Genomic DNA, 14,168 nt, shown 5'->3' with positions numbered 1-14,168 from the left:
ATTGTTATGCTGACGACAGTCAGATATATGTGCCGCTGAAAAAGAAAAATGCCTTCTCCGTCACACCAATTCTGTCATGTCTTGAAGACATCAAAGCCTGGATGGCCTTGAACTTTTTAAATTTCAATGAGAAAAAAAAAGAAGTGATTGTGTTTGGCCCCAGTGGCCCATGTGAACCCCCTCCAAAACCTGGGTTTTGAGATGGACAGTGATTTTAAATTGGATCAGCAAATTAGTGCTGTAGTGAAGTCCAGCTTTTTCAGATTAGGCAGCTGGCAAAGGTGAAGCCTTTCCTTGCACAACAACACTTTGAAACAGTAATCCATGCCTTTATCACATCTCGGCTGGATTATTGTAATGCACTTTATTTTGGAGTCAGCCATTCCTCCCTCGCACGCCTCCAGCTGTTGCAAAACGGAGCCGCTTGCCTCTTAACTGGAGTGCGTAAGAGGGAGCACATAACTCCCATCCTGGCCTCCCTCCACTGGCTGCCTGAGCACTTTAGGGTCCATTTTAAGATTATTTTATTTGTTTTTAAATCTTTGAATAGTCTTGCCCCACCTTACCTCTCTGAGCTCCTTCACCCCCACGCTCCTGCTCGGTGCCTCAGGTCAGCTGATCTGCTGCACCTGGAGGTACCAAGATCAAAACGGAAGCTCAGAGGGGACAGAGCTTTCTTTATGGCTGCTCCTAAATTATGGAACAAGCTACCATTGCACATTAGACAAGCCCTGTCACTGTCCATTTTTAAAACTTGTCTTAAAACCCACTTTTATTCCGGGGTTGAAAGTCGAGATTGGCTTTCAACCCCGCATGAGACTCTACTCTTCTTTAAGTGTTTTATGGTTTGCTTTTACTTATTGTTTTTAATTGTTTTTAAAATCAATAAAACAATTATTTTAGTATTTATTCCTGTTTTATTCTATTTTATTTTATTGTTTTTTATATTGTTTTGTCTATTTATGTACAACACTTTGTTTCAGCCGTGGTTGTTTTTAAAATGTTATACAAATAAAGTTGAGTTGAGTTGAGTATTCTAGTTCGTTCTCCTTTGATACACGTCCAACGATGGCTGTATCATCAGAGAACTTCTGGATGTGACAGTTGTGTGGTGATTTGTGCTACTTATGTGTGTTTTTAGTTTTCTGTGCAGTGGTGTGGGGCTGGTTTTTTCGCGTTGTCCTCTTTCAGCAGAGGGTGGGCAGGATTTGGTAGCTGGCCCGGACACAGCTGTTCCAATCACAATCCCAGACAGGATAAAGACAGCGAACAGCACAGGACCCGTTGCCAGATTATTTCCGCCTCTAAGCGGTATAGTCAGCTACTTAATGTGTTCTCTAGTGAACTTTAGATTACTCTGTGTAAGATAGCTTTGATCTTCACTTCGATTTTGGCTGTTCCCGTTACCAGCTTCTAGCACCAGCGTCCCAGCCACCTCGCCACTCGACCTCACTCAGCCACCAGCCTCAAGCCTGCGCCTGCCACCAGTGTCTCTCACCAGTGCCTCACCACCATGTGTCATCTCGCCTAGCGAAGATCCATTCCTCACCTCCTGAGCCTTCCTCACCACTCAAGGAGCTCTCATTTATACCCTTCAGCTGAAATGTCTGATCGTACACAGTGCACAATAAATTGTGAACCCGTCACTCCGAATCTGAGTCTGCATCTGAGTCCAAGCTACACCCTTGTACATAAGAAGTTGTCTGTGTTGTGTCTGAAGTCTGATGTGTAGAGGGTGAAGAGGAAAGGAAAGAGCACTGTCCCCTGTGGAGCCCCCATGCTGCAAACTACCATGTTGGACACGCAGTCACAAAGCTTCACATACTGTGGTCTGTTGGTGAGGTAGTTGATGGTACACGCAGGGCTGCCTTAACCTACTGTTAGGCTCCTGGGCTGCGAAGTTTGATAGGCCTTGCCCCCCCCCAAACACACACACACACACACACACACACACACACACACACACACACACACACACATGTTGTGTTTATATCACTTGTGGGGACATTACATAGACTTACATTCATTTCCTGGAGCCTTACCCTTACCCTTACCCTAACCCTAACCATAACCACTATCTGCCTATTCCTAACCCTGTACCTAACCTAACCTTATCTAACCCGTAACCCTATCCTCAGTCTGCACCCTGAAATTTAATGATTCACTTTAAGGGGACCTGCATTTTGTCCCCATAAGGGAGGTCAGTCCCCACAATGTGACTGTGTAAACAGATTTTTGTCCCCACAACGTCATAAATACCTGTTCACACACACACACACACACACACACACACACACACACACACACACACACACACACACACACACACACAGCACCATGGACAGAGCATGGCCTAAATGTCACCTTCCATAAGATGTAACTAAATAATAGCTTAATCAACATTACTTTTCAAACAATGCACAGCCAAATCCAAATCATGAAGAATGTCATGCTCAGTGGACATAAGCGTAAGGTTACTGACTCTGTCATGCTGCATGCTTGATGGGAGTCGACAAAACACACTCACTGCTGATGGTGAATAACATAGCCATTCTCTCTTTACACACTTGCTGTTACTCAGTTTGTGGCTGAAATATGTTTTTGAAAAAAAAAAAAAAACGTCTCTGTTGTTTATATGTGCGCTCTGATGCAGACATATCAGCGCTTTTATTTTGACAAGCTGTTGGTTCCATTTTTGCCCAGTAAGCGCATTCTTTGGGCCGGTCAAATTCATTTCCCCAGAGGCCCAGGTCACTGCTAAAAGCGCCATCTAACTCATCACCCCCCGATGCTTGTGTGCCTGCCACTCCCCCTCCGCCCCACCTCTGTATTCCTCTCCTGTGTCCGCGGGCCCCGCTGCTGGGTTCGATGGGCCGCTTCCTCTGCTGTCATCCGTGTGAGACTGAAAGAATCCTGTGAGCTTTGGGATGCTCTTTATTAAATTTTTCTCCCTGTTCTGTCTGTCACGAGCTGATTTTCTTTTGGAAGCACCACTCTCGAACTTTTTTTTGGCTGACATCTTCCACCTGTCTCTCTATCAAAGTCATGAAGCGTGAACAGATTGACACATGGGGGGCGGGGTTGGGCATGGTGGCTGGCAAGGGGTTAATTTAGATCAATCAGCAGTCTCAAATTTGCACATAATGTGATTGACAGGAAAACTGACAAGTTTCATAACAATTTGACTTTTTATGCTAATTTGTCCCAAAAATGATAGGCCCCTAAACTCCGTGGGCCCCTGGGCTTCAGCCCATGTAAGCCCGTGCATTAAGGCGGCCTTGGGTACACGCATTCAGGTGCAGTCTACTCCAGCTCCTTCCAGCTTCCCCCTGAGCAGTGATGGTTGGATTGTGTTGAAAGCACTGGAAAAGTCTAAGAACATGACCCTCACCGTGCTTCCAGTATGCCTCAGATGAGAAAGAGATCAATGACTGCATCCTCCACGCCAATGCCTGGTTGATATGCAAACTGTAGGGGTCCAGCTCGCTGCTCACCAGGTGGCGGAGGTGTTTCAGGGGGTTAGCTCTTATAGAATGACATGGGGGGAGATGGATGTAGTTTGTGATGTGGAGCGGAGAGGGGTTAGGTGGTGTGAGGAGGGTGCTGCTGGTGTCAGGGGTGCTGACACCACAACACGCACAACGCACACTAGATGCACACTTTATGGCTCAATCCCACCATCCTACTCCTGGAAATACTCCAGAGAGTACAATTAATATATATATATATATACATATATATGTTTGTGACATATTTTTAACATATATATGTTTGTGACATATTTTTAAAGAATTACGTCTTCTGCAGAAAACAGCAGAGAGTCACAGACAGAGTAAGGAAGTCAAAAACTGTTGGTTTGGGTATTTTCATGGGTTTTTTTGACAGTTGGAAAAATTACCAGTTTGGTCTGTTACATATGCACATTTCTTCGAGTTTATGTGAAAATTAGAAATGCTGCCATATTATTTGATTGCATAGTAATAGCTGTATCTGTCAGCAATACTTGCTAGAGTAATTATGGAACATTTAACACTGGCTTTAGTTCAGTAGTTTAGTTTAGTTTACTTTTTAATAATATGTAGGCAACCTCGGATCATTAGAGAACTAGGCCCGCCTCTCAAAGGACCTGTTTACTTTGTCGGCATTAAGAATCAATAATTTTTTTATTTTTAAATCTTCAGACATTTTGACAACTTGTCTTTTTTTAATTGAACATAAGGCAGTCATTTTGGCAAAAATGTGGCCAGAGGTTTTTGAAATAATTTCACATATGCCTATAACAGATCATTATGTATCACGTGTTCACATTTTTTATGTATATCTATATCTATAGATAAATATATATAGAGAGATATGTATAGATGCAAAGATGACACTTAGGTTAATCTCCATAACCACAAGTCTGTATATGAATGCAGATAAATAATACAAAATAATAAATATATAAAAAGTAGTGCTGTCAATCGATTAAAATATTTAATCGTGATTAATCGCATAAATGTCATAGTTAACTTGCGATTAATCGCAAATTAATTGCGCATTTTTATCTATTCTAAATGTCCCATTAATTATCATTTTAATACTGTTATCAACATGGAAAAGTGGATAGGCTCGTTTTGTACAAATGTTTTTTATTGAAAACAATGTGTAGTGTTATATTTCATACTAATATTCTCATTTTGAGCAGTCATTCACATTTGAATGAATCAAATCTCACACATTTTAACACTGTCAATAAACAGGTGACAAAAAAAATAAATGCTTGGTTACAAAAAAGCCCCTTCAACAACCCTTTCTAAGGGGTAAAAACAGGGTGATACAAAATAAAGTCACAAAGTGTACATCATTGTAAACTAGGATTCAGCCTATAGTGCAGTTAAACCATGGCTTAAACTTTCCTTTCTTAAGTTTCCTCTGAACATACAAGCAGTCAGACTATGATGCTCTTCTATTTATTCACCAGAGGCTTATCAACCCAGCCTCTTATTTCTCTCCAGAAAGAATGAACATTACTTGGCTATGGCTGCAGTAAGCTTGTTTTTAGTTGCGGTATCCATCTGCCTATGTCCAAACTTTGGTCTTGTCAATCGACCCATCTGGCAACTTTTTGAAACTAAACTTTCTATTCAGAATCTTGTTCGCATCCATTTCGGCGTTTCACACTTGACATCCGCCTACACTTTCACAGCTAGCGAGCAGGAAAGACCAAAACATGCGTGGGGCGTGCCTATTGTTTTGTTTCCAGTTTACAATCAGATCCTGTAGTTTTTGTAACGTTACTAGCAGTGGCCACCATAGACATATACACATAGACGCCGCATTGAGCTGGTTGGGCCATTGTTGCATACGCCAGCGTGTCCGCCATATTGGATGTGGCAGATCTGCTTCGTAAACTAATGCAAGGAAATGGACCGAACTTCATAAAGCGCCTTTCTACAAACTGATTTAACGTGATGCCCTGTATTCACCCATTCACACACACACTAATATATTTGGGAAACAAATAGACATCAAAAACATCACATCTAACTTTTAATGTGATGTGATAGTGGTTATAATCTTATAGTATTTTGCGACATTTTACTATAGCAATATAAGATTGTACCACAGGAACACTCGGGAGGAAACAAATTATAGCCTTGAAGTATTGTACAGGGATGGTAGCAGTACCATAGAACACCATAGAGGTATTAAATAACTATTATGGACCTTAAACCTTGATTATACATACTCAAGAGATCTTATAGGATTCTTTTCGACCTTTTTTTCTTTAGAGTACAAAAGTACCAAACCAGGGTATGTTTTTTAAGTTGTTACAGCTATCAATGTATGCAACACTGTTATTGTGATGATAAATATTGAAATATTAAACATCTGTTTATAATAACCAGATCCTGAATTTTAAATGTGACCTGTGGGTTTTCTGAATAAAGAGCACTAACATTTACATTTCACTGATTTTGATTAATCATTTTCATATTCAATGATTGCTGAACATATATACATACATATACCTATACATACATCTGTACAGGGGTGGCATTGATGAACTTTTTCAGAATTTGGCTCACAACAAACCCTGAAATGCACACTAATGCATTATCCACAAGACCACCGAAGTGGATAGGTAGGTAGTTACAGTCGCACACTAAGGCATGAATGTTCACAAAAGGGGATGGAAGCTCTTCTGTTTCTTCTGCTGCTGGAGAAGACTCAAAAGCAGTTTGCATTCCTCCTCTCTTTTTCCAGCCTCTCCACCCTATTCACAGCTTCCCTGAGTCTGGCTCTCAGATCATCATATGATGAAGGCAGAGCATAGGAGTGGTCCTACTACAAACAAGGATGAAAATGGTACATCATTACATCACTCAGTGACAGTCCGTAACATCTTTACTAGTACAATGTGCTGTCCAATGGTCCACATTCCACGTTCCTTCATTCTTAGTTTTAGCTCTGCTCAATTGTACTGCCAGCAGCATGTCCGTGTGTGTGTGTTTGCACACATGTTTGTGTGTGTGTGAAGGTTCAATTGCAGATTCAATACTGCCATGTTTCAATGTATGTGCATATGTGTATGTGTGTCTGTCTGAAAGAGTGACAGAGAGTAGTAGGTGTTGTAAGGGCACAGGGGAGTGACAAGAAGTTGAATATAACCAGCTTGCAGCTGTTTGAAGCATAGCTAGCACTTATTACTCACAACGCTGGGCACAGGCAGGGGTTTGGTCTCCTGGACAAGCTGGGAACAGTACGGTGACAAGGTCTCCTGTGCCTTCTTTGAGGTCTGAGACGTCCTGGTAGCCAAGTGTTAAAGTGAAGGATGAAATATAGAAATGGTCTCACAGTGTAAAACTAAATACATCACTGACTCCTTCACATTTCAGAAAGGGAAAACATTGTTAGCATAGCACTGAATGATCGAATCCTTACAGCCTATACACCTATCCTGTGGAGATGAGATGGGAAACTGAAGACAGAAGGAAAAGCTCCGTCTCTGATCCTGACTGTTTGACCTGTCCTGTCAAAACCCTCTGGTCTGAAGAGTTCACTGCAAAGCACGGATGACTGACTAGCAGAAAACCCATCCCGCCTGACAGCTGTTTCCCACTTCTTTCTGAGCTCTTTATTTTTGGGAAACCTACAGAGTATATGAAAAGTTAACCAACTAACAACAATCAGCGTAGGGCCACTTTAGTCAGGAAAGACTTTGTTGTTCGGAGGCACGTATAGTATAGTATTTCTATGCGGGACTTCATGTTATAGCCACAAAGTCAGCATATTTTGTACGTAAAGTTATGTTATAATGGCCACATACAATCAAAAGTTTTTTATTTCATTCTTACCTGTGGAAGGTAATCCCTTGCGAACGAGTTTCGAGTGTAAACCAGTTGGTACAGTTCCACGCTGCACAAGAATGCGGCATCTTCTCTGGTCACTCTTGCCACATTCAATACGGCGGCGACGTTGACGTACGACTCCAGCGCTCAATGTGGCGTCTACGTGTATATGTCTATGGTGGCCACAGCTTATAAAAAACTACAAGTTCACTAGGTCACAAAGAACGTTGATCGCGTTAAAACTACTTGGACTACAAACGGCAACCAGAGCACTTTCCATATCAAAATCTTGTCCCTTGCCTACTGATCCTGGATCAATGTGCATATACTTGTTTTAAAAAAATTATTCAATTCAATTCAATATTCCTTTATTCGTCCCGCAAGGGGAAATTCCAATTTCACAGCAGCACCAATCAAGTGGATAGAATAGTAAAAGACAACAAGTGCATGCAAGTTAAACACAACAAATATACAAAGGGTGGGATAGAAAGAAAAACGTCATCCTAAAAAAAAATAATAAAAATAAATAAATAAATAAAATTGCTGACTAATGTTATGTTTTCTTTGGGGTTTGGAGTGTTGATTCTAATACTTATTGAATTGAGTTCTTTTGTACAACCTCAAGTCCAAAAAAGTTGGGATGCTGTGTAAAAAAAATAAATAAAACAGAATATGATAATTTGCTAATCCCTGTTGTATTTCACTGAAAACAGAACAAAGACAGTACATTTACTGTTTTACCTCATGATTTTTTTAAATGCTTATTCTGAATTTGATGCAACACATTTCAAACAAGACTGGGAAAGTTGCGAAATGATCAAAAAACACCTGTTTGGAACATTCCATAGGTAAATTAGGTAGGTTATTAGGTATGGAGTATGTAGTAGTATTACGGTATGAGGCAGCTGTGACTCAGGAGGTCGAGCAGTCATCTGCCAATCAGGAGGTTGGTGGTTTGATCCCTGGCCTCAGCAGTCCACATGCTGAACTATCCTTGGGCAAGATACTGAACCCCAAAACCGCAAATTCATATGTGTGAATTCATATGTATGTTGCTTTGGATATAAGCGTCTGCCAAATGGCTAATTGTAATTGCAATTGTATGAAAGAGGCATCCTTGAGGATGGAGCAACATTCATTACTTTGTGAAACATGATTGTATAACCGATATCAGTCCATGGACTTGAGAAAACTTCATAAAAATTGTTGTCAGTAAGCACAGTTTGATTGCATGCTGTTTTACACAGTGTCCTAACTTTCTTTGGAATCTGGGTTGTATGTTGCACTTGCATGACTGTTGTGAAATTTAAACATATTTGTCTGCTGAATGAGAAGTTTCAGAAATGTTGGTAGCTGCAGGCAATCTGGAGACTCCTAAGAAGTGAGGAATATTAAGGCTATCTATGGGAAGGGGGGGTGCTGGAGCACCTGCCCCTTTGCTCCTTGATGCCCAAAGTGCCCTTTTGTCAGTGATTTTTTTTTTGTAAGTGTGTGTGTGCGTGTGTGTGTGTGTGTGTGTGTGTGAAAGTCTGTCTGTGTGGCCCAAGATAATGTGCCCAGACGTGCCCTGCTGCTAATCGCTAACCTGCTGGAGACGGCCGTTGCTAGTCTCGCAAAACCGAAGAAGACCCGAGGCAGTAAACAGTTGGTCCGGTGAATAGGTTTTGCAGCGGTATAGTGTGGAGTGTCCCCAGTAGTACGGATAGGATTATGTATTAGTGTTAAAGGGGTCCAAACAGATAAACGTCCCCAGTTTGGATCATATAGTATGTGTATGAGTGTGGAGTGTCCCCAGTAGTATGGATAGGATTATGTATTAGTGTTAAAGGGGTCCAAACAGATAAACGTCCCCAGTTTGGATCATATAGTATGTGTATGAGTGTGGAGTGTCCCCAGTAGTATGGATAGGATTATGTATTGGTGTCTCAGCACGTTTATCTTTGGAGGAACGTGTTAGCCTTCATTAAAGTTTGGAACACAAACAGTGTTGACATTATAATGCATCTTCTCATGTTAGGACCTTAAAGTTTGCATTCATCTTCCACTCCCTTTATTCACTAAACAGCCAACATCCTACCGTACAAACCTAATCAGTGGGGCTTTAATCATTTGTATATCCATGCTGCTTTGTCATACAAGTGTGTGTTAATTCTATCCCTTTGTTGAACTGCAGATTTCCACTTCTCCTGTGGCCACGCCAGCAGTGGATGACGACGTTAATGGCAGCCATCAGTCACCGGTCCCTTTTGAACATGTGGAGCTACCGTCCTCCAGTGTAAATAAGGTATGTAACGTTGCAACGAAAAGGATGAACTGGGTTCAACTCATTTTGCACTGTGGTCATGTTAGATTATTGTGTGTTACCATAATTAGGTATCAACTACTTCTTGAAATAAGATTAAAGTTGCTGTATTAAAGTGACTTGACTTTTGTCTTTCAATCTTGTTCATTCTAGTCATTTTGGTCCAGGATCGCTAAATTGAAACAGCACCATGACAAACGCGCTCAACGCTACATGGCCTCAGAGGACGAACGCAATGCAGTTGAAAGACAGCGTACCCTCCTTTTACATCAGCGCGCACTCCTTGATCAACAGCTGGCACAGCTGGATAATGTAAGTATAATGTAGGTCTTGACAGGTTGACTTATGTCACAATACTTGTAGTTTTTTTTTTATTTTTATGAAACTTAATGTAACTTTCATATAACAGAGCCTCTCTCAGTCTCATAAACAAGAAAAATGATAGTCATTTTTTTTGTTGTATGTGAACATGTGTAGGAAATAGCAATAGTTGAATCCAGATGTACGACCCATTACTTACGCATGGACAAAAGCTTCATGTAGCTCAGCCATATGACAAAATAATGAATATATTTGTCATCATTAAAAACAATATCACACAATTTTAATTTAAGTGGGTTTGGTTTGAAGTGGTGAAACTCAATAAGATGTATAGTTTTGATGAATGTGTTTTATCTAAGTTATATGTGCCTTTTATTTTCTTCTCAATTCGAGTATCTAAATTGTAACTGTATTTATGTGTTTGTGTGTTTCAATTAGCAGGTACCTGCTCCTCTACCATCTACTTCTAAAACCTCAGAGATGAAAATCCCCTCAAATCATGCAGTGACCCACGAGCCCAACCTGATACTAAAATCAAGAAAAAGACAGGTAATTCTTTTCTTTTCTTTTCTGATCACGCTTGTTGTCGAAAAAAAAAAAAAAAAAAATTGGAAACATATCTATATCTATCGATTTACCGGTCAATCTACGTTCCTACCCTCACCTATGGTCATGAACTTTGGGTCATGACCGAAAGAACGAGGTCCCGGATACAAGCGGCTGAAATGAGTTTCCTCCGCAGGGTGGCGGGGCGCTCCCTTAGAGATAGGGTGAGGAGCTCTGTCACCCGGGAGGAGCTCAGAGTAGAGTCGCTGCTCCTCCGCATCGAGAGGAGTCAGCTGAGGTGGCTCGGGCATCTCTATCGGATGCCCCCTGGACGCCTCCCTAGGGAGGTGTTCCAGGCATGTCCCACCGGGAGGAGGCCCCGGGGAAGACCCAGGACACACTGGGGTGACTATGTCACTCGGCTGGCCTGGGAACGCCTCGGGATCCCCCTGGAAGAGCTGGAGGAAGTGTCTGGGGAGAGGGAAGTCTGGGCGTCCCTGCTCAGACTGCTCCCCCCGCAACCCGGCCCCGGATAAGCGGAAGACAATGGATGGATGGATGGATCTATTGCCCCTCATTTATGAGGAGGCATTTGCACCAGTTTGATAGTGCTCATTTCGCCTTGTCCAGCAGTGACAGTGCAGTGTCTTAATTCCAATGGCATACAACAACAAAATCACCTTGCTTTTCTTTATATGCGTGGCAGTATTCTTCCACCATCATGTCTGCCCATTCAAGGGCTCTGCTAAGTGTGTTTGTATTTGGTGTTGTCAAATGTGCCTTGTCAGAGCTTTAAGTGAAGAAAATTCAATAACGAGGGAGAGTACAATGTAGACAAAATATTACAGTGTAATTATTCTGTTAGTTTTTCAGATATAACTTGTAATTGAGATTTCCTAATAATTATTTGTAGGATGCATCTAAAGATTAAGCATTTTGCAGCCTTTGCTGGCAGATTTTGTGAAATCTGATATGTCTTTCAGCTCATAAACTAAAAATAAGGGACAAGTTAAATGACAGTTAGATAGCCATTCATGTTGTTTGGGAAACTGCAAGTAACATCTCCCATTTTGCAATAGAGTGATAATATCAAAGTGTTCTTTTGTTTAATTTTCGCATTAGCTACCCTCAGAACCCCTCAGTTTGGAAGTGAAACAAACATCCTTGTAAACACTGGCAGAAGGAAATATTATAGATGTACTACGTATGAAATTTAGAATTTAATCCTCCTTCATAACATGATTCTTGATTTTATTTTCCATGAGAACCTTTTTCAGACTTTCATTCAGTTTGAACTTATTTGTTATTTCACTGCTTGAAGCATGCTAATATTTCTGTAATAGCATGTGGACATGGCATTTCAGTTGTTCCTCAGTACTATCAAAGATTGCAAAGAATCCATTTACACCATATTTTTCATCTTTTTTTAGAGAAAAGAAGATACCTCAGATGAATCATCAGATGAGAGCAGTCATACTGACTACAGTGATGTTGACTATATACCTGACACTGAGGGAAACGACAGTGATGACGAAAACACACTACAGAAGTTACGATTTCCCCAATTAATTCCAGTGAGCGGGAACAGCCCAGACAAAGAAAGCAGCTCAACAGTCAGCTCAGACAAAGAAAGTAGTGCAGTGAATGACCGTGCAGTAAGAAAGAAAAGGAGAGTACCATTCAGCCCAAGAAAAAAGAAGAAAAATACTGTCAGCCCACGGAAAAAGAGGAGCACACCACTCAGCCCAGAGAAAGTCAGTAGCTCGATAGTCACCCCAGAGACAGGAGAAAGCTCACCTGAAGTACTGCGTACCACAAATACTCAAATGCATCGAGTGTATGACAAGAGGAACTATTACCTTTATTGCTCCAAACCATCAGCAAAGATCTCACGACACCTTCAAACTGTTCATCGCAAAAAAACAGATGTTGCAAAAGCACTCTACACTATTATCCACAAGACTCCAAAGAACGGCAAGTTTGGCTGGCCATTCTTAGGAACAGAGGAAACTTTGCCCACAACACAGATGTGGTGAGAAAAGGAACTGGACATCTTGTTGCACGTTACCGAACAAAGGAGATCAGACGGGGTAAAGATTTTATTCACTGTGCACACTGTCAGGGTCTTTACTCAAAAAAAACATTGTGGAAACATGTCAAAGTCTGTCCAGCGAAGGCAAAAGAGGATGCCCCCCAAGTTGGAAGAAAAAGAGTTCAATCCCTGTGTGCTCTTACCACACCCGTCGGTTTCGAGGTTAGTGAAGGCTTGCAGAAGATTCTTACCCACATGAACTATGATGAAGTGTCACACGTTGTTCAGAATGACAAATGCATCCTGCAACTGGGACAATATGTGTTCAACAAACTGAAGAACAAAGGGAACAACAATGATGACTACATACGACAGAAGATGAGAGAAGTTGGAAGAATGGTCCTCGAAGCTCAAAAGGTTACACCACTGAAGAAAGTGGAGGAGTTCTTCATTCCTAAAAACTTCCCACATGTTATATCTGCAGTGAAGAAGGCAGCAGGATACGATCCAAAAACCAACACGTATCAAACCCCGTCTTTAGCACTCAAGCTTGGCCACAGTCTAAAGAAAATCTCCAGCATTGTTGAGAGCAATGCTTTGATGTTTGGTGATCATATCACAGCAGAATATGCCAAAAGGTACAGGGCTATACATGACAGCAGATGGGAAGAGTTCATCTCCTCTGGAGCACTAAACACTCTGAAGGAGGCCAAGTGGAATATGCCACAGGTGTTACCATTCACCCAAGATGTGAAGCTCTTGAACCTTTACATGGAAAACCAGCAAAGTAGTTCAGAGAGAATGCTAAGAATCTCCCCCACTCCAGACAACTATGCTGCCTTGTCAAAGGTAACACTTGCTTTAGCTATTACGTTCAACAGGAGAAGAGCAGGAGAGGTATCGCGGATGTTGCTGACTGCTGTTAGGTCCCGGAACAAGTCAGTGTTGCATGATGACGTGGCTATCTGCTTGACTCCATTTGAGAGGAAGATGTGCGAGTTCTTCACAAGAGTGGAGATCCGAGGGAAACGCGGAAGGATGGTCCCTGTCCTGTTAAAACCAGCAATGGTGACTGCTACGGAGCTGCTGGCTGAGGTCCGTGAAAGCTGTGGTGTACCCAATGAGAATTTATTCCTGTTTGCAAGACCAGAAGCCTTGTCAGCCTACAGAGGGGGAGTGCCTTCAGAAATATGCCAAACTCTGCGGTGCAGAACACCCTGAAGCACTCACTTCAACAAAGCTTCGAAAACATATTGCAACAATGTCACAGGTTGAGGAAACCTTGAGGAAAATGAGTCTGACCAACTGGCTGACTTCTTAGGTCATGACATTCGCATCCACAGACAGTTCTATCGACTCCCCCAAGGAACTCTGCAGCTTGCTAGAATGAGCAAAGTCCTACTGGCTATGGAGAGGGGGGCTGTGTCACAATTCAAAGGGATGACACTGGATGACATCGAAATTAACCCTGAAGGTTTGGGAATGTTCTGATATTTTAGTCTGTTTAGAGTAAAAACCAAAAACCTAGATGAAGGTTGTAATGCAGAAGTTAGTGCAATCAGATTAGCGAACTTGTCAAAAGACTTAACACTCTTGTGATTACTTGGTTTAATATTTCTGTGTTTTTGCAAGT

At 41.7% G+C, this 14,168-nt stretch overlaps 1 protein-coding gene across 1 annotated transcript; it reads right to left on the bottom strand.

Moving 5' to 3' along the window:
• Nucleotides 1-6,213: 6,213 nt before the first annotated feature.
• Nucleotides 6,214-7,420, bottom strand: LOC139350921 (THAP domain-containing protein 2-like). Its single transcript, XM_070992597.1, has 4 exons — nt 7,341-7,420; nt 6,942-7,135; nt 6,698-6,807; nt 6,214-6,327 (listed from the first exon to the last, which is right to left on the bottom strand). Exons 1-4 carry the CDS (start codon nt 7,418-7,420, stop codon nt 6,214-6,216), a joined length of 498 nt encoding a protein of 165 aa, XP_070848698.1.
• Between the last annotated feature and the right edge of the window lie 6,748 nt (nt 7,421-14,168).

This window comes from Chaetodon trifascialis, chromosome 22, assembly GCF_039877785.1.
Source record: "Chaetodon trifascialis isolate fChaTrf1 chromosome 22, fChaTrf1.hap1, whole genome shotgun sequence".
NCBI lineage: Eukaryota > Metazoa > Chordata > Actinopteri > Chaetodontiformes > Chaetodontidae > Chaetodon > Chaetodon trifascialis.
This window is presented reverse-complemented; position numbering and strand designations above follow the sequence as displayed.

Bases quoted from the DNA above. Each gene is read 5' to 3' on its own strand.
- LOC139350921 (XM_070992597.1), bottom strand. From the start codon at position 7,420: ATGCCGCATTCTTGTGCAGCGTGGAACTGTACCAACTGGTTTACACTC. The intron at 6,808-6,941 runs TAGGTGTATAGG...ATCCTTCACTTT, and splicing joins CCCATCTCATCTCCACAGGA to AACACTTGGCTACCAGGACG. The intron at 6,328-6,697 runs GTGAGTAATAAG...TGTTTGTAGTAG, and splicing joins CCCTGCCTGTGCCCAGCGTT to GACCACTCCTATGCTCTGCC.